The 25,293-nt window shown below is 43.7% G+C and overlaps 1 protein-coding gene across 3 annotated transcripts; it reads left to right on the top strand.

Annotated features, from left to right (window-relative positions):
• Window positions 1–6,771: 6,771 nt before the first annotated feature.
• Window positions 6,772–25,083, top strand: LOC136526058 (phospholipid-transporting ATPase 3-like). 3 transcript variants are annotated; one of them, XM_066518845.1, is made up of 27 exons: window positions 6,772–7,328; window positions 10,580–10,645; window positions 12,015–12,076; window positions 12,176–12,257; window positions 12,346–12,456; window positions 12,600–12,677; window positions 12,792–12,888; window positions 13,009–13,115; window positions 14,863–14,928; window positions 15,028–15,149; window positions 16,127–16,211; window positions 16,284–16,361; window positions 16,445–16,561; window positions 17,411–17,566; window positions 17,657–17,761; window positions 17,911–18,053; window positions 19,678–19,779; window positions 19,863–19,926; window positions 20,004–20,216; window positions 20,985–21,150; window positions 21,273–21,352; window positions 22,438–22,677; window positions 23,248–23,469; window positions 23,541–23,708; window positions 23,775–24,137; window positions 24,225–24,331; window positions 24,420–25,083. In XM_066518845.1, exons 1-27 carry the CDS (start codon window positions 7,101–7,103, stop codon window positions 24,715–24,717), a joined length of 3,726 nt encoding a protein of 1,241 aa, XP_066374942.1. In that variant the 5' UTR covers window positions 6,772–7,100; the 3' UTR covers window positions 24,718–25,083. The 3 variants fall into 3 exon arrangements, with proteins under 3 accessions (XP_066374942.1, XP_066374945.1, XP_066374948.1); XM_066518848.1 differs by having other exon boundaries at window positions 7,258–7,328; window positions 12,020–12,076; XM_066518851.1 differs by lacking the exon at window positions 12,015–12,076 and having other exon boundaries at window positions 7,268–7,328.
• The last annotated feature ends 210 nt before the right edge of the window (window positions 25,084–25,293 follow it).

Genomic DNA, 25,293 nt, shown 5'->3' with positions numbered 1-25,293 from the left:
GTCTAATTTATTATTTAGTTGTCGAGGTTTCATATAGCTTTAATCCAGTTATGTGAAACTGAGAGGCAGACATATTAAATAGCAGTAGAATGTATGGAATATCTTGGCACAAAATTCAGCAGGTTAGACCATTCAATACCACAGTAGTCGTTCGATAGGAAGAGTATGCAAGCAAGGTCGAGTAATCTAAGAGTGTTGTTCGCTGAAAATCGTTCGATGGAAAGGGTCTCCCATCTGCACACACATGTAAATTTGTAGTGCGAAAGATTAATGACTCACAAAATGAAACATGAAAAGTAGAATATGAAATTTTTACTATGGTTGTCCCATGAACTGACCTCTTATGTCCTCAGGCAACGGCGATGCACTCATCGACAGACATAACTGCTAACAAAGGTCCCCAAGACAAGCCATGAATTTATTTCATCATGTTAAGAATTCTGAATTATCATCCCTCCTGTTTTACTTGAGTCTTGCCGCTTCTATTTTTGTTAGATGGACGGATGCTCTTACTGTGCTTCAAAGCTACCTTCTCTCGTGCCATGCCTGCATCCATCTATAAATATGCGAAACTAAAGAGGCATCAAATTTATGTGGCAAAGCACAAATTAAAGAAAATTGTAATATAAATGAGAGTGAAATACACTGACGGCCCTTTAACTTGTCGACCTATGCCAGTCTGGTCCACGAACTTGCAAACGCGGAAAATGGGCCCCCTGAACTTGTTAAGTTGTTCACCGCAGGTCCATTTCCCATCCGCTGCGGCCTCCAGGCGACGTGGCAGCGCCAGCGTGGCGGACGAAGCACGTGAGTCGCACGTTTCAATGTAGGCCCCTCACATCAGGGTTGCCCCTACCTCCCGCTCCGCACGGGACGAACGTCGTCGCCGGCAACGCTTGGACCACGCCTGGCCATGCCCTTCTCCTACATCCCCTGCATGACCAAGCTTGGACCCTTTCTACGTGCCGCAGCCCCTTGCCCCGAGCCGCTCGTCTCGTAGCGCCGAGTCAGAGATCCGTCATTGTCGGCATGGAGCCGAGCTCCTTGACCGGTCTTTCCTCTCCTCCCACGGTCTCTCTCTCCCTCTAAAATGGTGCCCAGAGTGTCACATGAGCACTCCACACTCACTCCGCCTCTCCCCGTTCTCCCTCTCTCGCTCTATAGGCGCCGCCGCCTCATCCCAAGCTAGCAACATCGCCGCCACCATCGATCTCCTCCTATGTCGCTTTCCAGCAGACGCGAGCTTGTCGACGAGCTTCAGGGCATGCTAAGACACCCTCCAGTGCTCCCGCGCTCTTCCTCTCCCTCTCTACGCGTCACTCTGGCTCGTTGGAGCTACGCCGCCGCGGCCGAGCCGCCTCGCCGCACGTACTGCCGCCTCCAGACGTCCTCCGCCACGGGGAATGTCCTAGGCGAGTTCGCCTCGTTACACTCTCCACCCCCGTGTAACCCGCACAGGTGCTAGCGCTCTACAACGCCACCCCGCCAAGCTCGTCGTTGCCGACCATGGGTGCTACCGCGTCTCGTGCCTCCCGGTCCACCAAACAGTGTGGACGCAGTGCCACCCCGCCGCGTTCGGTATTGAAACGTACGGTTCACGTGCTTCGTCCGCCATGCTGGCGCTGCCACGTCGCCTGGAGGCCGCGTCGGATGGGAAATGGACCTGCGGTGAACAACTTGACAAGTTCAGGGGCCTATTTTCCGCGTTTGCAAGTTCGTGGACCGGACTGGCATATGCCAACAAGTTAAAGGGCCGCCAGTGTATTTCACTCTATAAATGATATTCAGTCCATCACATGGCCTAAAACTCTGAAGGACTAACCGATCTGATGCCCACCAGAACCACATTACATAGAGCATGAAAAAGGTTAGATTTAGCACTGCAACTCCAAACATGTGTGTGCTCCAATTTCACTACTGTAGTTTTAACCGAAATGCACATGGCATAGACATGCCATGACTTCCTTAATTGCTTCAGGAGTATCATCAATTCTAATCCTTTTAGTGTAATCACCCCACTTTACTAAAATGACTTTCCCATCAATATTGCCATGGTTATCTCCACCTGCATGTATTTATGCAGAATTGTAATAGAAACGACAAATTAAATCAAATAATACCTACAGTAAACTAACCAGTTTTGCAAATAGGTACTGGAATTCAGTTTAATGTAATTTAAGTAAGAGCTATCCAGTGTTAAGCGTTATGAAGGTTATAGTTTATTAAAATACAAATTAAGTGTTTATCTCTCTAGTTAGTTCATTTATCACCTCAGATGTAAAAGTTTGAATGCAAGCAGTTAGTACACAGAATGTTACAGGTCTCTGCTACCTGCCAAGAACTATACCAATGAAGATCATAGGTAAAACTAAGATAGTAAGATCTGAACTAAGGTTTGGTCAAAGTGGAGGAGGTTGAAAACCTTTTGTTTCCATGCGGTTTAATAGTACGGGGAGCTAAACTGAATTAAGTTCATACACCACACAGTGAGATAGCATCGATTCAAATTATACCAATTTATGAGAAGCGAGAAGTTCGAGGCCACTCATTCAGAGCTATTGATTTAACTTATGGCATGTGTTGTATGGCATGTGCAGATTAGTACCATTAGTAAAAGTGTCTCTCCAATTCACACGGGTTAAAACTAGTGGTTGCAAATGCATCAGCAGCCGTCAAGGAAAGCGAATGTCTGTCATCCTCCAAATGATCATCGATACTGAGTATTGGCCTACAATTTGCTAGATTACAGCTAGAAAACATGGAAAGGGTATAATCAACAACAAATTTGCATAGTAGCTATATGAATTAAATTAAGAGATAGGTCATGATTGTTACACATGTATGAGCTCAGTACCTTCCTAAGGACCAAAGGGAATGTTAGCATCCTCAAAGGCTAGATTGAATGCAAAGAATAGTAGTCCATGAGCAAACCAAAAAGAATACTGCAACCCAAAATCAAATAAAGCAGAGTCGAACAGCCACAAAGCATGATGACGAACTATTATTAATGGAGCAGGTAACTGAGACATGAAAGTATGAAACCACACCCTATAACTGCCAAAGCTATCAGATACATGGATATCCTACGTATGGTGACGACACATTCCGAAACAAAATCAACTGCATATTGCACATAGTTCATATTTTCTCAAATTGCTCAATAAGCTTGAACAGTTTAACAAGGCTCATAATCTAGACACATCTAAAATACCAATGGTCCACCATAGCAGACACCCAAAAATCGTTATCAGAATAGTTGATTTTTTATCCAAAACCCAAAGATTTTGCATTTTAAAAATCTCAGATGTGGAATTCAAGAACGTGTTCGAAGATTCTTTTTTAAACAAATGAAGTGGTGTGCCGAGATTTGGTTGTCCATCCGTTTATCATTGTAAGCACCAGATGACATCCGAAAGAAAAAGAAGGTTGCATTGATATATTTGAACTTGAAGGATAGATAACTCCAAAGATTTGACAAATAAGGCTAAGACCTTCGGTAGACAATAGAAGCATAACAGTAATCGAAAAATAGAGGTAATCCACAATCTTCTAATATATAGCAGGTTTTGGTTGGCAATATATTACCTCATGGCCTTCTTGATATTGGTAACCAGGCTTTCGCCACTGTGCAATTGTTATACCATGGAATATGACAACAGTAAAATAAGAATCCAACAAAAGGGTCCTATCAGCTACAATTGGAGTTACATCCAATAGAACTGGCTGTAGACCCGATTGGAATGAATAAGATATGAGTGATGGCTGGATCATCACAATTGCATTTGATACATTCTCTCTGTTTAACATCATTGTGAAATACACACTTTCATCTGGACTGTTGTTAAAAACCAACATGGAAAGTAGAAATAATCAATGCACCGCAATGTTTTCAAGTCGTCTAGTCGACTCTGGTCGCCATGGGACCGACCAGACGATTAGTCATCGACCAGGACGACCAGTCGAGTCTGGTCTGGGCAGTGGGCACACCTACCATCATTGGAGGAAGAGCTCATTTTCGTGAGCTAGGGGGGAGCAGAGGCGCAGAGCCAGGGAAGAGCTTCACCAAGAGGCGTGCTGGCTGGGGAAGAGAAGCAGAGAAGAGAGAAAGAGCAGAGCAGCAGCAGCCGTCATGCACAGGAGCAAAGAAGAGAGAAAGACCAGAGCAGCAGCAGCCCTCACGCGTAGGAGAGAAGAAGAGAAAGAGCAGAGCAGCAACAGTCGTCACGCACCGGAGAGAATGAGAGATGGGAACCCTAGAGACTTGGCCTCCTGTATATATATTACAAACCCTAGTGGGCCAAATTGGTAGCCCAACTACTCACCTGGAAGCCCAGTCAGGCGAGCCCAAAGAAGACAGTGCCCAACCTGGTTGTGCAGACGACCAGGTTTTAGTCGAGCTAATCGAGTCGAAGTCTCTAATCGAGGTCATGGTACCGACCAGACCGACTAATCGTGATTAATCGGACGACTTGAAAACATTGATGCACCGAGAAATGTTGATCAGAACTGCTCAATAAATGAGGCAAAATGCTTTACCTGAACAAACTGAGATCGTCTCTAATTAAAAATGAACCAAAGAAATATGGACAGACGAGCGGATAAATTGAAGGATGAGGGTGTTTCTTTGTGGTAGTCTCAAAATGTTGAACATAAAGTAACCAATGCTTGATCAAGCCTGAAAGAAGCATGGAGTTTCTGTTATCAGTATATTAAGGCTCCAAAACGGAAATAACAACTACATCAATCTGGCAACATTTTATTACTGCACATCGTATTGTGATACCATTTTCTCAAGTGAAATAAGTTCATCTGCCATGTATGTGCTGACGGTAAAATAATTTAATACATGTCGTCGATTACCTCAGCTTCCTTAAATGAGACCAAGCATGCCATGACTGCAGCAGCTGCCTCTTGACCAAAGCCATATATTAGTTCCTACATAATGAGGAAAAAAAGCAGGCGATAACTCTCGACAAATTAAGTAAAAAAATGATTGTGATTACCAAAGTAAAGAAAGGTAGACTAAAACCAGACTGCACAGCACCAAAACCAGCACACCACCAGAATCCGCAATCAAAATTATTTGGCAGCTGGTAGCATGAGAAAGTTATCCCTTTCATGAACTCCACAATATTAGCAAGGCAAAACTAATAAATTTATCTCTGATTAAATAGCTGGTCATATAACTTTCAATGTTAGCTATGGAATCATTTCAGGCTACACAATACAAAAAAATAAGAAGCATCCTTGTAGATCGGTAACAGAACGGGGGAGAACAGTAGATGTAGGGCGAAATCGACCTTGCCACCATGCATATGCCCCACATCGAGAGAGAGAGAGAGAGAGAGAGAGAGAGAGAGAGAGAGAGAGAGAGAGAGAGAGAGAGAGAGAGAGAGAGAGAGAGAGAGAGGGAGGGAGGGGGATGAGCGGCCATTGGGGGTGCAGCAGCCGCCGACCCGCAGGTGGGGCAACTGCAGGGGCCCTGCCGCGCCGGAGGCCGGGCACCACGGTGGGATTCGCTGGTGCAGCACCACATCCGGAGAGAGAGATCGAGACAAAGGGAGAGGCAGAGGAAGAGACATGCACCTAGGGTTTCATAGAGCAGACGAGATGTCGCATCGGGGACAACCGCGCCGGCGACCACCGGTAGGCGCCGTGCCCGAGGACGGCAGCCGTTGGGGCCCCCGCAACCAGGGGCGGCCACCCACCACCCGCTGCACCGTGCGACCCGGGCGGGGCTGCCGTCGCCACGCCCCTGCGGCGCAAGGGGGGAGGGCGCGAGGGGGGAGAGGCGTGGAGGAAGAGGAGGGCGGCTGCGGCGTCCGCTGGCCCACTCGCGCCAGCCGCCGTCGCCTTGGCCGCTGCTCGTGTCGGGAGGGAGAGAGAGCGTAGAGGAGAGAGAGAGAGGGGAGGGGAAGAGAAGCTTCCTAAAGGAGGAGTTTATATTTGTTTAGACAGATTCGTACGGGAAGCCGCAGAAGCTACGAAAATCAGAGGAAAGCGAGGAGGAGCTGCTAGAAGCAGAGCAACGAGGAGCACACAATGTCAGATCGGACGGCAGGGGCGACGTGGCGGCCACTTAGTCTTAAATTAATTCATTATTAGGAATGTACACAACGAAACTAAGCTAAACCAATAACACACTTCGCTTATGCCAATAGTGGCTAATTAAATAAACACACGGTTCTACAAGAACACAAAGCGACCATGGAGTTTAATTAATATACTTATATAATCATGCCTGGGGTAAATGTCAAATTAATTTGCTTGAGATATATTACCTATATCCCAAAACAAAGGATGAAAATCTAATATTGTCCTAAATCAAACTATTAAGTTTGACTAAGTTTTATAAAAAATATCAATAGTTATTATAGCAAGTAAGTAAGATCAAATTCATTATAGAATATATTTTCGAAACATGTATATTTTCGGTTACAAATGTTGATAACTGTTTTATATAAATTTAGTTAAATTTAAGATTGTTTGACTTCTGTCAAAACTATAATTATATTCTTTTTTGACGCAAAAAGTTATGCAAGCGAGTATATTTTCAAAAACTATTGATTCCAGTGTCGGTGTCAAGCAAAAGAAAGAATACTCATATGGAAATGGAGAGAAGTAAAAGGCAGAGAAAATTCAACTAACTTTCGAAACGCAGTATTCTACGGGGAAAAGGGAAATCTTTCAAAAACGCAGTCCTGAAACCCGTATTTTGAGGTTAGGCCAGGCAGGGTGCATCTCACAAAAATCATCCACTTCCTCACCTCCTCTGCGGGCGTTTCTTCCAACGTCTCCTCTCCCGGCGAAGGAAGGAAAGGAGAGCCACCACGCCCACGCGAAAGAAAGCTGACGCCCACGCGCCCAGGAGCACCACCACCATCCGCGACCGACGCGTGACCAGATTCGAGCACCGATCCCCTCCTCCTCCCCAGCCCCCGCGCTAAAATCTACGCAAAGCCTCGCGAATCCGGCCCGATTCGCGCTCCCGATCTCGCGCTCGATCCCAGCCCACCGGGAGGTCGGTCCTCCAGCCTCCCGCCAGATCTCAGCGTCGCTCGTGCGGTTTCGATTTGGTGGTGGAAGGGAGAGGAGGCGGGATGAGCGCGCGGATAAAGGAGATGGTGCGTGTGGCCACAGCGCGGCTGGGCGGTGAGCAGGCAGGGGGTGGTGGGGCTTCCTCCTCCTCGGGCTTCACGCGCCGGGAGTCCACGGCGCGGCTCGGCGGCGGGGGCACCAGCCTCCGGAGGCAGCCGCAGCCGATGGCGCCCTCCGTGCGCACCGTCTACTGCAACGACCGCGAGGCCAACGCCCCTGTCGGGTACAAGGTACGCAGCGCTTCACCCCCTGACATTTGTTCTGGTCGGCCCGCCGGTTGGATCTCGGCGATGTCTCGTATCGTATGGTTGTGTTCGAGCTGGATCGTCTGGCGCGATAAGCTAGCTGGCTCGTCCTTCGCCCTGGGCGTTTAGGATTTCGCTTCACGAGGATTGTGTTGCTGCTCAGCTGCGAGTGCCCTGGGTTGGATTGGAATTTTGCCTGCAGCTTATATACAGTTGGTTTTGGGAGATGGGAATGACAGATGTTTGATATGTTATTGCGGTAAGTGGTACCGTGCTATATTGTCAGGGACCGGTGCAGTTTAGACCTCCACAGGTGTCGACAAAAGATGCTCCCCTTCACCGAGGGGTATCCTACGATGGTAGATTTGTCATAGAGGTGAGCGAGATCAGGAATCTGATGGTGACACAAGGCCCAGAGACAGCGATTTAGACAGGTTCGGGCCATCTGATCGACGTAATACCCTATATCCTATGTCTTTAGTGTATTGTATTGAGATGTCGAGTAGGGGACCCCTGTCTCTCCTTATATACTCTGGAGGAGTAGGGTTATAAGGAAAATATCATGTTTGGTACTATACAATAGCTTGCGGTGCACATCGAGCAACGCCGTGCATACCTTGATCTTGTGGATTGAGTCACCTCTGATGGTGTGGCCCATGTCTTGTCTTGTGGATACCGGTGGCCATACTCCCACAGTTAGTTCCTGAGCCTAACAGTAGGTGGTGTAGTCACGTGGTGCTAGGGTCAGAAAGTAGAAGACCAGCCGAGCAGGCAACTAGTCCTCGGACGTAACCTCGAGATGAGAAAAGCGCACATTCACCGCAAGGTGAAGTGTGCCCACTTAGTCCCCGAGCTTGCTGGAAGATGAAGAATGAATCTTGTAGAAGGGTCAAAGAAAAAGAAGCCTGAAAGCTTTGCCGACGTCATTCGACATGCGCATATCAAGACCCCAGACGTGCTGCCCAAGATCAGTACCCTGATTCGAACAGCATGGAGCAGCTTGATAGCACACCGATGAGACGTACCAAGATCCGACCACCAAGAGCGATGTACTAGCGCCGAGGAGTTCCCGGCGTAGAAAATTATGGAGAAAACAGCTCGGAGAAAAAACCGTTTGGAGGAAACATGGAGAAAACAGCTCGGAGAAAAATTATGGCGATATACGGAGATCGGAGAATATTTAGAAGAATATTAAAGCGTGACTTAGCTTTAGACATAATGTCTGGTCGGCGGCATGTGGCGTTATCTGGTCGGCGTTGACGAAATTGCGAGGCGCTCGAGCTGTCGTCATGGAGGCGGTCGCGGTTGTCACGACGCCGTTCTTCACGGCGATCATCGTTGCGACGCGGCAGGTGGTCAGAGTAAGTAGTCCGGGTGACGTCGTACTTATATCAGTGGTCGGCGACTCGGGCAGCTCGCAATCGGCGATGGTATAGGAGCAGTAGGAGCTGCCTTTGTCACTGCCGGAGTACTCGTCGCCGTTGTTGGCTTGTGTGTTGATCAAGCTTGGCTCTTGGAAATTGACGTAGAGCTACATGGCACGCGTATATGCATGCATACTTGGCCTTGCTTGCTTGCGTCGGCTTCATGGTGATGTTGTCGTACGTCCTTGCCTGCTTTTTGCCTCGTGTTGATATGATGCCGTAGTTCGCGGGCGCGAGAGGTTGCCGAGCGTCGCCACGAGTCAGCAAGAGGCACGGACGAATATGCAACGTATATGCATGAACATGAGTACGTGTAGCTCCTGATTGCTTGCATGGCCATGACGTTTGCATGCATATACCCATATACGATGCATGCATATATCCATATATGCCTTGGCCCTGCTTGCTTCATGTTTGCTCGTAATAAGAGAATAACGCCTTGAACGTGAAAACCTCGACTTGGAAATTCCTGTGGTGCTGCCGCAGACTGGAGACCGACTTGTGCTCTGATTTTGCTTCTTGGCTTTAGATCGGATCTGGTACACGTTGATGCCACCGGCGATGATGTCGTCGACCTGCTTGCTGGTGCTAGTCTCGACCAAGTCCTGGGACCCAGAGGATAGCATGTGCCGCGGATCACGTTTGAAAGCGCCGGGTTGGCCAGTGGCGAATCGTCGTCGTGGGCCGGCAAGGATCTCCACGAGATTGATGACGAGAACACGTTGTTGATTTGAGGTCCATCTGGCTCGCCATTGATCAGCACGCACACCCCTACCTGGCGCGCCAACTGTCGACAAAAGATGCTCGGCAGTCCACCGAGGGGTATCCCACGATGGTAGATTTGTCGTAGAGGTGAGCGAGATCAGGAACCGGATGGTGACACAAGGCGCAGAGACAGCGATTTAGACGGGTTCGGGCCGTCTGATCGACGTAATACCCTACGCCCTGTGTCTTTGGTGTATTGTATTGAGATGTTGAGTATGGGACCCCTTGCCTCTCCTTATATACTCTAGAGGGGTAGGGTTACAAGGAAAGTATCATATTTGGTACTATACAATAGCTTGCGGTGCATGCCGAGCGGCGCTGTGCACACCTTGATCTTGTGGGCTGGGCCATCTCTGATGGTGCGGTCCATGTCTTGTCTTGTGGATACCGGGGGCCATACCCTCACAACAGGATTGCCTGAAGACTCTTCATGCTTTAATTGTATCTTGGGGTTCATACTATGGCCCGCAAACACATGAGGTTGTTCTGAAACTTGTTTGATCTCACCCCTTTGCCATTGCAGTTTGTATTTGAATGGGTCCTATTGGTAGTATCTTCCCCTTCTCTTCCTAGTTCCTATACAAATGTTGCAGCTGTAGTATATTTAAGTGTATTTGCAAGCTTTGGTGCATCACACTAATGACAACCCCCCTTCAATTTTTGGTTTGTATCGGTTATTGATTATAGAGTTATTCGAAGCTGACACCTAAACATCAAACTTTGTTTTGCCCATGTTGGCACTAAACTTTACTTCCTCCATTCCAAATTGTAAGACGTTTTGTCTTTTCTAGATACACAGTCTAGATACATAGTAAAATCAACATATCTAGAAAAGCCAAAATGTCTTATAATTTGGAATGGAGGGAATAATTTGTTTGACTATGACGATTTGTCTGTTTTTTCCTTTTATGATATGATGCAATCTCCACGAAAGCTGTCAATTCTGCAGAGTAAATTGGCAGGATATTACTTTTCCTTTTCACTGTTGCCATCTGATGTTAATTCTGCGTTTAAAATTCTTTTGTATGCTTTATTCGTATGTCTCAGGGAAATTCTGTGTCGACTACAAAGTACAACATCCTGACTTTCCTACCTAAAGGATTATTTGAGCAGGTATTAATACATTATTTTTGTTCATCACGCATGTTATCAATCAAGGAAGTTCTTTAGATTCAGCATCTTTTATAGCAATTTTCCCTTCATTTTTAATGGAAAGGATTATTTGTGTCTTATCAAATTTTCATATGTGCAATCTATTGAATTTGCTTTGCTCCCCTTTTCTGTTCCCCAAATACTAATTTGTTTTGACAAGAAATGTGGACTTATACTTAATTGAATGAAACACCTATGTTCATGTGCCTTTTCTGCAAACTGATCTCCTAGAATTGTTCCTTTCCTGATCATGGTATCTCTTAATTGGCTTAATAACGGATGAATGATATGTCTGCTGGGTTTTCAAATGCCATAGTGTATTTAAAATGTGATTCTGTTGTCTTTGCATATTATGCATGCACTGTTAAAATTGTACTATCTTGGTTTATGTTTTTTTTTTTGAAAACACTATCTTGGTTTATGTTAGTGCACGTTGTGCTTTCAGCAGTTTACGCTTCATTTTGTGCGACTTCTCATATCTGGTAGCTTCTTCCTAGTTCACAGCTTTGGTAGATAAGGGGAAACAAACTTCATATCATAGACAGTTGTCATCACTGACTCAAATATGAGTGTTATCATTCATGTTTCCCGTGCCCAACCAATCACTCACTAATACAACAACAACAACAACAAAACATTTAAGTCCCAAATAAGTTGGGGTAGGCTAGAGTTGAAACCAGCAGAAGCAATCAAGGTTCAGGCATGTGAATAGCTGTTTTCCAAGTACTCCTATCTAATGCTAAGTCTTTGGGTATATTCCATCCTTTCAAGTCTCCTTTTATTGTCTCTACCCAAATCAACTTTGGTCTTCCTCTGCCTCTCTTCACGTTATTATCCTGGCTTAGGATTCCACTACGCACCGGTGCCTCTGGAGGTCTCCGTTGGACATGTCCAAACCATCTCAACCGGTGTTGGACAAACCTTTCTTCAATTGGTGCTACCCCTAATTTATCACGTATATCATCGTTCCGAACTCGATCCCTTCTTGTTTGACCGCAAATCCAACGCAACATACGTATTTCCGCGACACTTACCTGTTGAACATGTCGTCTTTTCGTAGGCCAACATTCTGCACCATACAACATAGCAGGTCTAATCGCCGTCCTATAAAACTTGCCTTTTAGCTTCTGTGGTACCCTTTTGTCACATAAGACACTAGATGCATGGTGCCACTTCATCCACCCTGCTTTGATTCTATGGCTAACATCTTCATCAATAACCAATCACTCACTAATGCAACATAAATTTGAATGTTTTATCATCACCAAATCATGCAACAGTATTGGACCAGAAGAACCTTTTGTAATTCATTTGTCTTTTGCTTTGACAGTTCAGGCGGGTTGCAAATCTTTACTTTCTCATGATCTCAATCTTGTCGACTACACCTATTAGGTCTCTCTCACTCTCATGTGCATCTTCCTAGTTTTGAGTTAACTTGTCATTCTTTGCTTTTTGCCAGCCTTAATTTTAACTTTGCACTTGTGCTTACAGTCCAGTTCATCCTGTCACTAATGTTGTTCCCCTAAGTATTGTGCTTCTGGTGTCTCTCATCAAGGAAGCTTTTGAGGATTGGGTTAGTATTGCTATTCACAATTTTGTTCTGCCATGCTTAAGTTAAGAGACCTGATGTTGCTCCTTTTCCTTTTCTGCTCTTTGTACAGAAGCGTTTCCAGAATGATATGTCAATTAACAACGCACATGTCGATGTATTGCAAGGTAAATGTTGGGAAAGTACTCCATGGAAACGACTGCAGGTTGGAGATATTGTGAGGGTAATGTCTTAAATGCCTATTTAGTATCTTGTGAGTTAATCAACATATTCCATACTGAAAGTAATAGTCCTGATCTGTTTGTTGTGTAATGTTGAGGTTTAATGGCATAAAAAACTAATAGTGATGACACTTCTTTAGAGCAGATCAAGCAAGATGGTTATTTCCCTGCTGACTTGCTCTTCCTATCAAGTACAAACCTTGATGGTGTCTGCTACATAGAGGTCCATATTCATTTATACTTTTTATTCATTTATTGGCTCAATTTGAAACTGAAGCCCTAATAAATATGCTTTGGGGAAAATATTCATTGATTTTGGATGAAAAAATAATTGCAGACAGCAAATCTTGATGGGGAAACAAATCTGAAAATAAGGAAGGCTTTGGAGAAGACTTGGGACTATGTACTTCCTGAAAAGGCTTCTGAGTTCAAAGGTTTTGTGCCTCTTATTTTCTGGTTAAGGAAGCTGTCTTTTTTGCTTAACTCCACATTGGTTTGTCCTGTTTTATGTGCCTTGGAATTCATCATATTTAACTTAGATAAACGGCTTACAGGTGAAGTGCAGTGTGAACAACCAAACAATTCCCTTTACACGTTTACTGGCAATCTTATCATGGACAAGCAGACTATACCTCTCTCACCGAACCAGTTACTCCTAAGGGTAAGATTTGTTTTCCAATCTTTTTCTTTCTTCTATGATTAGCCTTATTGTTTTTTCCTTGTCCCTAGACAAGCAACATCTTTGGAGTTCCCTAGATTGGCCACATGTCAGTGTCTGCTCTATATCCTTCATGAAATGCTTCTAACAATGATTTGTAGAACTGGGATAGCTTCTGTAGATTAGCCTTTCCTCACTTTTAACAATTTTATACCTTTTTCCTAGTTTTATAGATGGCCAAACAGGTGGCATGGCACAGCCTGGCCTGGCCCTGCTTAGGCATGGCATGGCAAGGCATGATTAGCTAGCCATGCCATGCCATGCCAGCACACGAGCTCCGCCGGCGGCCCAGGCATGGCACGGCAGCGGCTTAGTCGTGCCGTGCCGGCCCGACGAGCCTGGCGAACTCCCAAACACAAATCTATCAGAAGTTCAGAGATCGGAGATTAACAATGGCAGCAACATCTTTACATCCAATCATCCATACGGGCACAAATCCATATATACACAAATCAATCCAAGTCCATCTACTGAGCCAGATCCATGCTGACGGTGGAGTATTTGAGTGCTGCATGAGGTGGCCGTCACAACTCACAACTCACCTGGTCAACACTGGCAGTAGATGAGAAAGGACAGAGGAGAGCAGCGCTGACCACCTTGTCCGAGTTTGGCTGTTACTCCTACACAAACAGTGGACGGGTGGAGAAGGGAGGGGAAAGGAGCGGCACTGGTCTTGAAGGGGAGAACCAGAGAAGGGAGGGGAGGGGAGCAGCACTGGCGTTGCTGCGTTGGAGGGGAGAGAAGAGTATGGGAGGGGTGGTGGAGGGGAGGGCTGGAGTGGAGTGCGACACGGCAGGAAAGGAGAGTGCAGGCATGTGACTGCACCGCAGGAGAGTGCGGTGAGTGGCTAGGGTTTGGGGTGCAATTTATATGTGGGGCGGGGATGATGATGGCTTAGGATGGCCCGTTAATCGGGCCGCCTACTAATCATGCCATGCTTGGGTTGGCACTATGAGCCGATGGTGTGGCCCAGGCACGACACTAGCCATTTGTCCGTGCTCGCACGGGCACGGATGGCACTGGGCCGTGCCGTGCTTAATCAGGCCATTCCCCGTGCTGCCTGTTAGATCTGCCCCCTCTTGGCGTATTACCTAGTTTTGCTTGAATGATGAATAGTTGATGGTGGGGAAGGTATTTGTAAGGTGCATGATAAAAGATTTGTACCATGCTTTATGTTGAAAATATATACTATACTAAAAACCAATACTGAAAGCTATATCTCTTAAAATTGAAAAATAGTGACCTTACTTATAACCATAGTTTGTGGGGATGGTAAAGCATCTCCTCTGGTCTTTGTTAGAGGGTGCTTAGGTTTAGTTTATTTTCCGTGATAAGAGAAGGTACCTATACCTGATATTTGGTGCCTTTGTCTAAGAGATCATCCTTTTAGTTCTTCAGTGAAATTTGAGTTCATCTTTGAACCCATGACAAGCTACATGCATTTGGATATTTCAAGTCCAGGATAGATCTGTGGTTAAGAGTCACGCTCTCCTTTCTAGTCACCATCCTGCAATACAACATTTGAAATGCTTAAAATATTCGTTTTTCTCTTTCTATGCTTTGCTTCATCAGATTGATTTGTGCCTTGCGTGGTTGTGCCCCCTCAGTCTACTCTTTTCATGCACCAGAGAACTTTAAATTCGCTCTGTGCTTGAGTGAGCATTGACTTATCATTGCCTTCTTGCTACAGGGTTGCAGCCTTCGTAATACAGAATACATTGTTGGCATTGTCATATTCACTGGGCACGAGACAAAAGTATGGGCATCTTTCTATTCCCTATCTATTCGATGTGGAAATTTGAAGTTTTAATTTTCTTCAAGTTTCGAAATTTACTCCTGTAGAAAACTGTTGCAGGTTATGATGAATTCCATGAATGTTCCCTCCAAAAGAAGTACATTGGAAAAAAAGCTAGACAAGCTTATCCTTGCTCTTTTTGCAACCCTCTTCATAATGTGTGTTATTGGTGCCATTGGAAGGTCAGTTCTTTTACAATCTATGTCTTTATTTAACGTACCTACTTTATATGTCAAAACAAATGTCTGCTTCATTTATGAATGTCAATGTCATTTATTGTCCTAGAATATGTGTAGTCAAACTATTTTGACTTTTAAGAACATAAACTGACGATTAGATTTAGAACAAACAATATTTTCACATTTTTTAAGTTCTTAAACTTGACAAAAATATTACAGTAAATTGGCAACCGAGGCAGATAGAGATGGGAGGGACCATAATCACAAAAAATCTGGGTCGGTCAGGTCTACAATCGACACTAGTGTAGGCATCTCTTTGGCACTTTGAATTCCAAATCCGGTTCGTGACCCCAAGATATCCAGATCGATGACGCTGGAACAAAAAGAAATATAAGGGAAAATAATAAAAGAAAAGAAAATAGATGGGCTGCCAATTCTTGACCTATTGTACCCTCCACGAACTCATCTAGGCACGCTATGCACAAGCAACAGCCGTTTCTTGCCCCTTTGGTCTCTCTCCTCCCACGGTACACTGTCACCAGAAGCCACCACTACTATGCTCAAACCTTTGTTGCAGTGCCTACTCCGTTTGCCCCGAAGAGCTGGGCCACCTTGGGCCAGCTCTGCTGTAAGCTCCCTCTTTCCTCCCTTCAGCCCTTCTCTCACATGGGAGTTTTGATTTGGAGCTTGTGACCCTGCAGCAACGGGACAGCGGCCCAGTTTGATCCCGACTCTCAAATTGGGACGTTGATCCAGGGTTGCGGAATGTGGCATCATCCCTGTTGGGACTTGGGAGAGACATAGACATGCTCATAGGCTAGCTGTTAAATTTAAATTCCTTTGTAACATCAAAATGAAATTATTTTATCTAATAAAAGCATTATGCAGTTATAGTTGACCTTACATAGAATTTGCTCTTGGTTATTAAAGCTATATCTGTACTAGTACTGATGGGCCTATTTTCCTTTTTTTTTCAACAGTGGTGTGTTTATTAATGAAAAATACTATTATCTTGGATTGCGTGGGCATGTTGAGGACCAGTTCAATCCCAAAAACAGATTTGTGGTATATACTGTTTTGACAATTTTAGTTGTATCTAAATTCATACATGTGGCTCTAAAACACTTTCTTCCACAGGTGACCATTTTAACCATGTTTACTCTAATAACTCTATACTCAACAATCATCCCCATTTCGCTTTATGTGTCCATTGAGGTATTTTGTTCAACTTGTTATTTATTTAGAATGACCTAACCTATGCTTGGACTATCAGAGCTTATGTTTCCTTTGGCTGCCAGATGATCAAATTCATACAGTGCACACAATTCATTAATAACGATCTTCATATGTACCATGCTGAGAGTAACACCCCTGCTTTGGCACGGACTTCTAATCTTAATGAGGAGCTTGGACAGGTAATCTCTTCTTTTTGCCCCTTATCCTGTTTTCAATTTGAAGAAAACTCCTATTTGGTCACTCAATTGGGACTATCTGATCAATGCTATGTGGTTGTGTTTGTATTGGCGTAGATTACATCTTTCTAGCATGATTCATTCCACAAGTTAGGTAATTTGCACCATTTGTGGAGAAGGGAGGGGTTTGGGGGTGGGGGAGGAGTGTTGTTGCCCACTGAGCATAAATATGGAAATGTCTTTTGGCTTCTTTCCGTCCATATTTTTTTTGAAACAATGGCAGGAGCTCTGCCGCTCAATTAAGACGAAAGAATTTATGTACAAGAAAGGTTAGCCCAACGAGATGCCAAAAGGAGGCATCCGAGGGGCTAACCAACCCACCCGCGACGTGGTTGAGCACAAACACGACACACTGCCATGGGTCATTGTTGCCTAGCATGGAAGCAAAGCTGCTAGCAGCTCCGACTTCCCATGGCAGGCCACCCACGAGCCACTAGTCGACGGGTCACTGCCGCCATGGCCATCGAGGAAGGGGGCAGGCGGAGGAGAAGAAGAAAGAAGCCCTGTGCCCCTGCAAGCGGTAGAGTCTTACCGCTTGTAGATATGAGATATAAACATTTTGTACATTTCGCCTTACTTTAGATCTAACTCATGAAGGGCGGGCCTGGTGCAAGCGGTAGAGTCTTACCGCTTGTGACCGGAAGGTCCTGGGTTCGAGTCGCGGTCTCCTCGCATTGCACAGGAGAGTGTAAGGCTTGCCACTAACACCCTTACCCAGACCCCGCACAGAGCGGGAGCTCTCTGCACTGGGTACGCCCTTTTTTAGATCTAACTCATCATCTTATGGTTCAGGTTGAATATATATTTTCTGACAAAACTGGAACGCTTACAAGAAACCTGATGGAATTCTTTAAATGCTCGATTGGTGGAGAAATGTATGGAACTGGCATCACAGAGATTGAGAAAGGAGGAGCAGAGCGGGCTGGAATTAAAATCGATGACGATGAGGTGCAATGTTTATTGTTGTTGAAGTCAATAAATTGTATCATTATGTCTGCAAATCTAACAATGTTTACATTTCTTTATTTACTTTCATAGGGTAAAAGGCCTGCCAATGCGGTCCAGGAAAAAGGATTCAATTTTGATGATGCTAGAATCATGCGCGGTGCGTGGAGAAATGAACCTAATCCTGAGGCTTTCAAGGTAGGTGTTTGGAGATTTTTTTAAAGTAAGTTTGGAGTCTTCTGCGTGAAAAGTCATTTTTATTCGTCTCTTGTTAACTCACATACGACGATATAAAATTCTAGTTTGTTCTGAAAACCAACCTTTTGTTTTTCTGATGTTATTTTTAGGAATTCTTTAGATGCCTTGCAATCTGTCATACAGTTCTTCCAGAGGGTGAGGAGACTCCGGAAAAGATAAGTTACCAGGCTGCCTCACCTGATGAGGCTGCACTTGTGGCTGCTGCTAAGAATTTTGGCTTCTTCTTTTATAGGTGATTATATTCCTGCAAATAGTCTTAGATTCCTCAGACATTTCCATTCTTCTATGTAATATCCAAACAGTCAACATTTTCTGAAAAAACCCCTCACTGTCTTAAATGCACTGCACATGAAAATACCCATGTTTTGCTCGTATGGCTATCTAATTGGGAAAATTGGCTCCACATCAGCACCATTGTGAACAAAGCTTTAGTCCCAAACAAGTTGGCGTATGCGTATGCTAGTATCATGTATATGAGCCTGTGGAGTGTGCTACCAAACTGGACAGGTGTAAGCCATTGCAGGGGTACGCAATAAGAGAAACTGAACAGCCGCTGGTCAGAGGCATCAAAGAGCAGAATGGAAAGCTTCAGAGTCACCTTCTTCGGTTCTCCTTTGTGCTGCCTCTCAACCCCAATTTTGATCTCTGATCTGATTCTACTGCCTGTTCTCACCTTCTCTGGTTCTCCTTTGTGCTGTCTCTCACCCCCAGTTCTGATCTCTGATCTGATTCTACTGCCTGTTCTCTTTTTTCTCAAACAAGCAGGAGAGCTGCATATCTTTGTATTAAGAGAGAAAAAAGAGGGGAAAGAATCCCATACAAGACAACCCTCTTGACCCAGCTAGGAGATAAGAGAAGGTTGCAAACATTACACCTCAAAAACCACATGTGCCCTGAACACGACCAAATATTAACTTCTGGAGCTTTCAGGCTCAAGCCAAACACCACAGTCTCATCTCTTTGAAGGAGTGCTAGGCTGTCTTCAGGAAGGGAGAAGCTCCATCAATATCACAACTGTTCCTGTGGTTCCACAGTATCCCAGTGCCAAGAAGATAGTACTGTTACATCCTTATCTTTTGGCCTTTCCAATCTTTTTACTTGCTTTTCTCACTAGTCTGCAAGCACTTGTCATGTCGACGAGGCACTGATGCACTGTACGCTCCAGCCCAAGAAGGCTAAACAGATTGAGTCAGAACTGACGAGCAAAAGCAATTTGTGAGGATGTGCTCCACTGTCTCCAATTATCAGGATGTGCAGTCCCCCGTTTTGCTAAATGATCAGCCGTCAAACACTTGTTTCTAATAGCAAGCCATAGAAAACCTTGCATTTGGAAGGCGCCCATGATTGCCTTGCTGTAAAGTCAACCAGTAAGCGGAGGGAATTGCCTTGCTGTAAAGTCAACAAGGCTGCAATAATATCAGGTTTAATTACTGAGCAGCAACCCTTGTAAAATCTGCCAGTATACCTGTCAGGCCCAGGAGCTTGATCAGATGGTAAACTGCATATAGCCTCCCATACCCCATCTTCACTGTAAGGTGCATCTAAAACTGACAGGTCCTATCCTTCTGGATGAAAATACATGACGGCTAGAGATAAAACCCAACAATAGCCTCACGAACAAAAAAAAGGTAATAATATAACAGTGGTATGTTGTAGTGGCATTAGAAATTTGGAGTAAGATACTTGTACCACTTCCCCATTGTGAACATTTCCCATAACTAGGTCTATTTATATCCTTCAGGTTTATGTTTCTACTGGAGTTGTTCCTTTATTTCTGTAGTTGCAAAAAGAATAACCAATTTTCAGATATAAGTGAATGGTATTGTTTTGAGGGTCACATTGTGCTTGTTATGTAGGCGTACACCCACAACAGTTATGGTTCGTGAGTCACATGTTGAAAGGATGGGGAGTATACAAGATGTTCCATATGAAATTCTGAATGTTCTGGAATTCAACAGGTGAGTTCATTTGTTGTCTTTGTAGTGTAAATTCAATGAGATGAAATTATTGTTTTGTTTATATTTTATTATTGTACTAACAGTACGAGAAAGCGACAATCGGTGGTTTGTCGTTTCCCAAATGGAAGATTAGTTCTCTATTGCAAGGTAATACAAGGAAGACGACCTTGGTTTAACTTCTTTTATGTTTGTCGCGCTAGCTGACATAATCTTTGTGTAAATAGGGTGCTGATAATGTCGTATATGAACGATTGGCTGATGGAAATCATGATATGAAAAAGATCAGCAGAGAGCATCTAGAGCAATTTGGTTCTGCTGGCTTGCGTACACTTTGTCTTGCCTATAGGGATCTTAGCAGGGAGCAATACGAAAGCTGGAACGAGAAGTTTGTACAAGCAAAGTCATCTTTACGAGATCGTGATAAGAAGCTCGATGAGGTTAATGGGTTGCCATCTTTTGGTTATTACTATGACCTTTGACATGAATTCTGACAATGTATTCGCTTGAACCGTTGTCCTTTCTTTTAGAACTTATGCTACTGGATATAATTTGTTTAGTACCACGATCTTCACTTGCTTGGATGGTTTCTTATTTAAGCGGGTGCACCTCATGCATTGTTAGAAGGAAGCATGACTCAGTAGCATGAAACATTTCGAGCTCTAGACATTGTTATTAATTTTTTCCCTGAAAAGTTTATTTGTGACATTCATTAACGCTTTGTTATTGTGCACTCTGTAACATATTAGAGTTTTCTTACTTACTTTGTATATTTAATGAGATTTATCCGGGCATTCCTTTTATCTCAAAGCTACATGGGACTTGCTGCCTATGAAAGCAGCCATGTGCAATTATTGCAGTTTTGTCTAGTTTGTTGTCATTTGCTGCAATACCAATGCCAAGTGGTTTGAACATCCTGTAATGGTGACCCCAATTAGATACTAAAGAATATTTTAAAATAAACCACAGTAGTTATATCAAAATCATTTTGGTGAACACGTTACTGTTATGGGAGTGATGATATCTGAGTGTTAATCTGTTCATTTCCTATTTTAGAATATACCTTTTTCATTGGTTTATATGTGAATTTTATCATGCAAATCACTGACTATCTGCATTCTATAAAGAATAGGTGATCCTTCAAGTTGAAGCTAAATTATTCTGCTATTGCTGGCAACATTGTGATTGAATTTTCCTTTACCCTGTAGGTGGCTGAATTGATTGAAAAAGACCTTGTATTAGTTGGGTGCACGGCTATAGAGGACAAACTGCAAGAAGGGGTGCCAACCTGCATTGAAACTCTCTCTGCAGCTGGCATAAAAATTTGGGTGTTAACTGGAGATAAGATGGAAACAGCGACTAACATTGCATATGGTGAAGCTTCCATCTATCTTGATTAGTTTGTGTTGCTTGTTCTTCTCCTTAAACTATTATTTCTGTCAGTTTTGGATTCTGGGTGTTCTTTTCCTGATCTCTCTTTCATCTAACATACGCAGCATGCAGCTTGGTAAACAATGACACCAAACAGTTCATCATTAGTTCAGAGACAGACGCTATTAGGGAGGCTGAAGACCGGGTAAGCTGCACGTACTGCACTTTGGCCAACATATATAATGCTTTTAGCTGGTTTATTTCTATTGCTAAAGGTTTCTCCTGTAAAATTTAAAATTAAAATAATGGGATAAATTAACTGCAAAAAGTTCTTGCAAAGTGGACTAATAAGTTGTTGAGTTCATTTGGTACTTGACTACTTGTGCTGCTGTGGTATTATGCATTTATGGGTGTCTGTTCATATGGGATATTAACCATGATTTTGACTCGTGTTTCTGGAAATTTTAATTTTAAGGCCTCCCAGTAATGCTCTTTTTTTGTGGAATACATATAAAAAAGTAGTCTTCTTTATTTAGTTGATATGGACAGTGGTGTTTATTGCTTTGGTGCTTTGGCCTCTCTATTTCTTTGACATTGTTTTCTTTTACATTTCTTATTATACTTATTTTCTTACATAATCAGTTGTATGATTGTTTCCTGTTAGTATGATCAACTTGTGACCAGTAGTATGTACTTTTGGGGGATATTATGAGCTTGTTTTGGGGGAAATGCATTATATTTTTCTGCTACCATTGGTTTTTTTTATATGGTAGCATGCATTATATTTTCATAGTTATGTGTGGACTGTTCTTCCTTAGTGCTTGGGTTGATTTCTCCCAAGTTTTTGTTGGTGCTCTTTGTCGCTCTGCCTGTACTAGACTAGTTTATTTGGCCTTGGGTCTCAGTCACACACAGGTCATGTTAGTTGTGGAAGGCTAGTTGCTCTGGTCTAGTGTTCCCTTGGGGAGGGGGATTCTTCCCCCTCCTTTGTACTTTATTTTTTTGCTCTCAATGAAATGATGCACAACTCTGGTGTGTTCGAGAAAAAAAAGCCTCATTATATTTTCATAGTTGTGTGTGGATTGTTCTTCCTTAATGCTTAAGCCTCACTATATTGTTGATGGTTATCTTGGACGTATCTCGTGCCTACATTTTTCTTATTTGTTTGTACTTGGTTCAAGAATAACCAGCTATATTATTGCAGCCTGGTGTAAACTGACTTACCACCAGTAGCATATACTTTTTTGCATACCTACTCCTACACGTGCCATACATAACTTGTCCTTTCAGGGTGACCCTGTGGAAATTGCACGTGTTATTAAAGATTCAGTAAAACAGAGTCTGAAAAGCTTTCACGAGGAAGCCCAACATTCTTTAACTAGCACCCCTGAAAGGAAGTTGGCTCTCATTATTGATGGTAGATGCCTGATGTATGCACTGGACCCAACTCTTCGTGTTGATCTTCTTGGTTTGAGTCTAAGTTGCCACTCAGTTGTATGCTGCCGAGTTTCTCCGCTGCAGAAGGCACAGGTAAATAACATTTCTTGAAGTACGACTTTCCTCTTGCCCACTGAAGAATTAACAATATGGCATTTTGTCGGGAACAAACCCACACACAGAGGCCAGAAACGGAATGAATGTTCTTTTACTAGACTAGATATATTACTATTCAATATACATTATACAATGGATGCTTTAACTACTTTGGTTGGTCTTTACTCTTTAGCATACTGTGTACACTCATGTACTTCTGAGTTCTGAGTTGCATTTTCTGATGTGTGATTGTTCTGCTATCAGCTGTCATTATCCTTATCGAGGGTCTTTAGTTTGAGGTATCAGCTAATCTTGTATAGGGTGGTGCACCATGGTTCTGTTGTGATACCAGTCCTCATGTTCGTACTGGATATGTGCATACTTGGGATGAGGTGTTGATTGGCTAGGCCATCCCATTCCTCAAACCAAACCAGTAGGAAGAGAGGACTGGCAGGTCCATTTTCAAAGCAAACGTGGCAATAGTCTCTGATTGATTGTATGGTTTCATTGCACAATCTAGTTATGTTGAGTTATGCGAAAATTTAAAATGCTGACATTTATATGTAGGTTACAAGCTTAGTTAGGAAGGGTGCTCAGAAAATAACTCTCAGCATTGGTGACGGTGCTAATGATGTGAGTATGATTCAAGCTGCTCATGTTGGGATTGGCATCAGTGGCCAAGAAGGAATGCAAGCTGTTATGGCTAGTGACTTTGCCATTGCACAGTTTCGTTTTCTTACTGATTTGCTTCTTGTACATGGACGGTGGTCTTACTTGAGACTCTGTAAGGTATGGCTATAATTGCTCACCTTTAACTCTGCATATATTTCAAGTACTGAGTATGAGATGTTCTGTTGCAGGTTATCACATACTTCTTCTACAAGAATCTGACATTTACACTAACTCAGTTCTGGTTCACTTTCCAAACTGGCTTTTCTGGTCAGCGGTTTTATGATGACTGGTTTCAGTCTCTATATAATGTTATTTTCACGGCACTACCTGTAATTATAGTTGGATTGTTTGATAAGGTATGATTATACTTACTTGTTTATGGAGTTATGTCTCCTGCATCGCACTAAACTGGCTCCTTTCAGGATGTTAGTGCGTCACTGTCAAAAAAATACCCACAGCTTTACAAGGAGGGAATCAGGAATTCATTCTTCACGTGGAGAGTGATTGCTGTGTGGGGTTTCTTTGCCTTCTATCAGTCAATAGTGTTCTTCTACTTCACTGCAGCTGCAAGTCGGCATGGTCACGGTTCGTCTGGCAAGATTCTTGGCCTATGGGATGTTAGCACTATGGCCTTTACTTGTGTCGTGGTGACTGTGAATCTCCGCCTTCTCATGGCATGCAATTCTATAACAAGGTGGCATTACATTAGTGTGGCGGGCAGTATAGTGGCCTGGTTTATGTTTATTTTCATATACTCTGCAATAATGACGTCATTTGACAGACAGGTAAACTTGTTTACTGATCTGATCTGAATAATCTATTATTCCTGTGGTGGCTTTCTTGCTTCCTAACATGATTTATTGCTTTTGCAGGAAAATGTGTATTTTGTGATTTATGTTCTAATGAGCACCTTTTTCTTCTATCTGACTATCTTGCTTGTTCCGATCATCGCCCTGTTTGGTGATTTCCTATATTTATCGTAAGATACCTGATTCCTGTGAAATTATGACAAGTTCAGTTTTTTACTTGACCATGTCAACCATTCTCTGAACCTGTGTTGTTGTCAGGATTCAAAGGTGGCTATTCCCCTACGACTACCAAATAATCCAGGAGCAGCACAAGGACGAGCCCCATGAATACAGCAGGGTGCAGCTACCAGAGACCAGCCACTTAAGCCCAGAGGAAGCGAGAAGCTACATGATCTCGATGCTCCCTCGGGAGTCATCAAAGCACACTGGCTTTGCCTTTGACTCCCCAGGATACGAGTCGTTCTTCGCCTCGCAGCAAGGCGTCGGCGTGCCACACAAGCCCTGGGATGTAGCCCGGAGAGCGAGCATGAAGCAGCAACGAGCAGGAAGATCCTAATCGCCCGAAAACCTCTCCGCTGTGTAAAATTTTGTATATCTGGTTTCTTGATCGCAGTCGCAGGCCACAGGAGTTTGTATAGGTAGCCCTGTAGCCCTTTTTCGTGTTTGTCTGGTTCGCCCATATGTTGTTTTGGGATGAAAAGTAGGCATCGGTGTTAAAGAATAGGGATACTTGGTAGATAAACCAAGGTGGAATTGGAAATGCAGTTAGGAAAGCTTTTTCTGGCGTTCATTGCATGGTGCATACTGCTTTTCAACTTTTCGAGTTGATTGGTCAGCGCATGCAACTTAAAACATGTTATTATTGGAGGCCTGTGCATTGATGATAGCCCATTTTATTCTAATATAAGAACTTCACATCCTACTCCTATTCCTTGTCTAGAGCAGCTTTTGACCTTTTGTTAGTATTTGGGAGATTGCCTTGTGTATACGGTGCTACCTTACTGACGAAAGTATCAGTGCCTGGACATAGTACATTAGTACATAGTACATTACTGACGAAAGTTCGGTGCAAGTGTGCAACGAAATCTACGAGTCTAGTACATAGTACATTAGTACCATGTACTGCATGCCT

This window comes from Miscanthus floridulus, chromosome 2, assembly GCF_019320115.1.
Source record: "Miscanthus floridulus cultivar M001 chromosome 2, ASM1932011v1, whole genome shotgun sequence".
NCBI classification, from domain to species: domain Eukaryota; kingdom Viridiplantae; phylum Streptophyta; class Magnoliopsida; order Poales; family Poaceae; genus Miscanthus; species Miscanthus floridulus.
This window is presented reverse-complemented; position numbering and strand designations above follow the sequence as displayed.

What these genes read in the sequence shown, in the direction of transcription:
- LOC136526058 (XM_066518845.1), top strand. Translation starts at nt 7,101, where the DNA reads ATGAGCGCGCGGATAAAGGAGATGGTGCGTGTGGCCACAGCGCGGCTG. An exon ending in GTTATTGGTGCCATTGGAAG is followed by an intron (nt 15,150 to 16,126) that starts GTCAGTTCTTTT and finishes TTTTTTCAACAG; the next exon opens with TGGTGTGTTTATTAATGAAA. An exon ending in CTAATCCTGAGGCTTTCAAG is followed by an intron (nt 17,762 to 17,910) that starts GTAGGTGTTTGG and finishes TGTTATTTTTAG; the next exon opens with GAATTCTTTAGATGCCTTGC.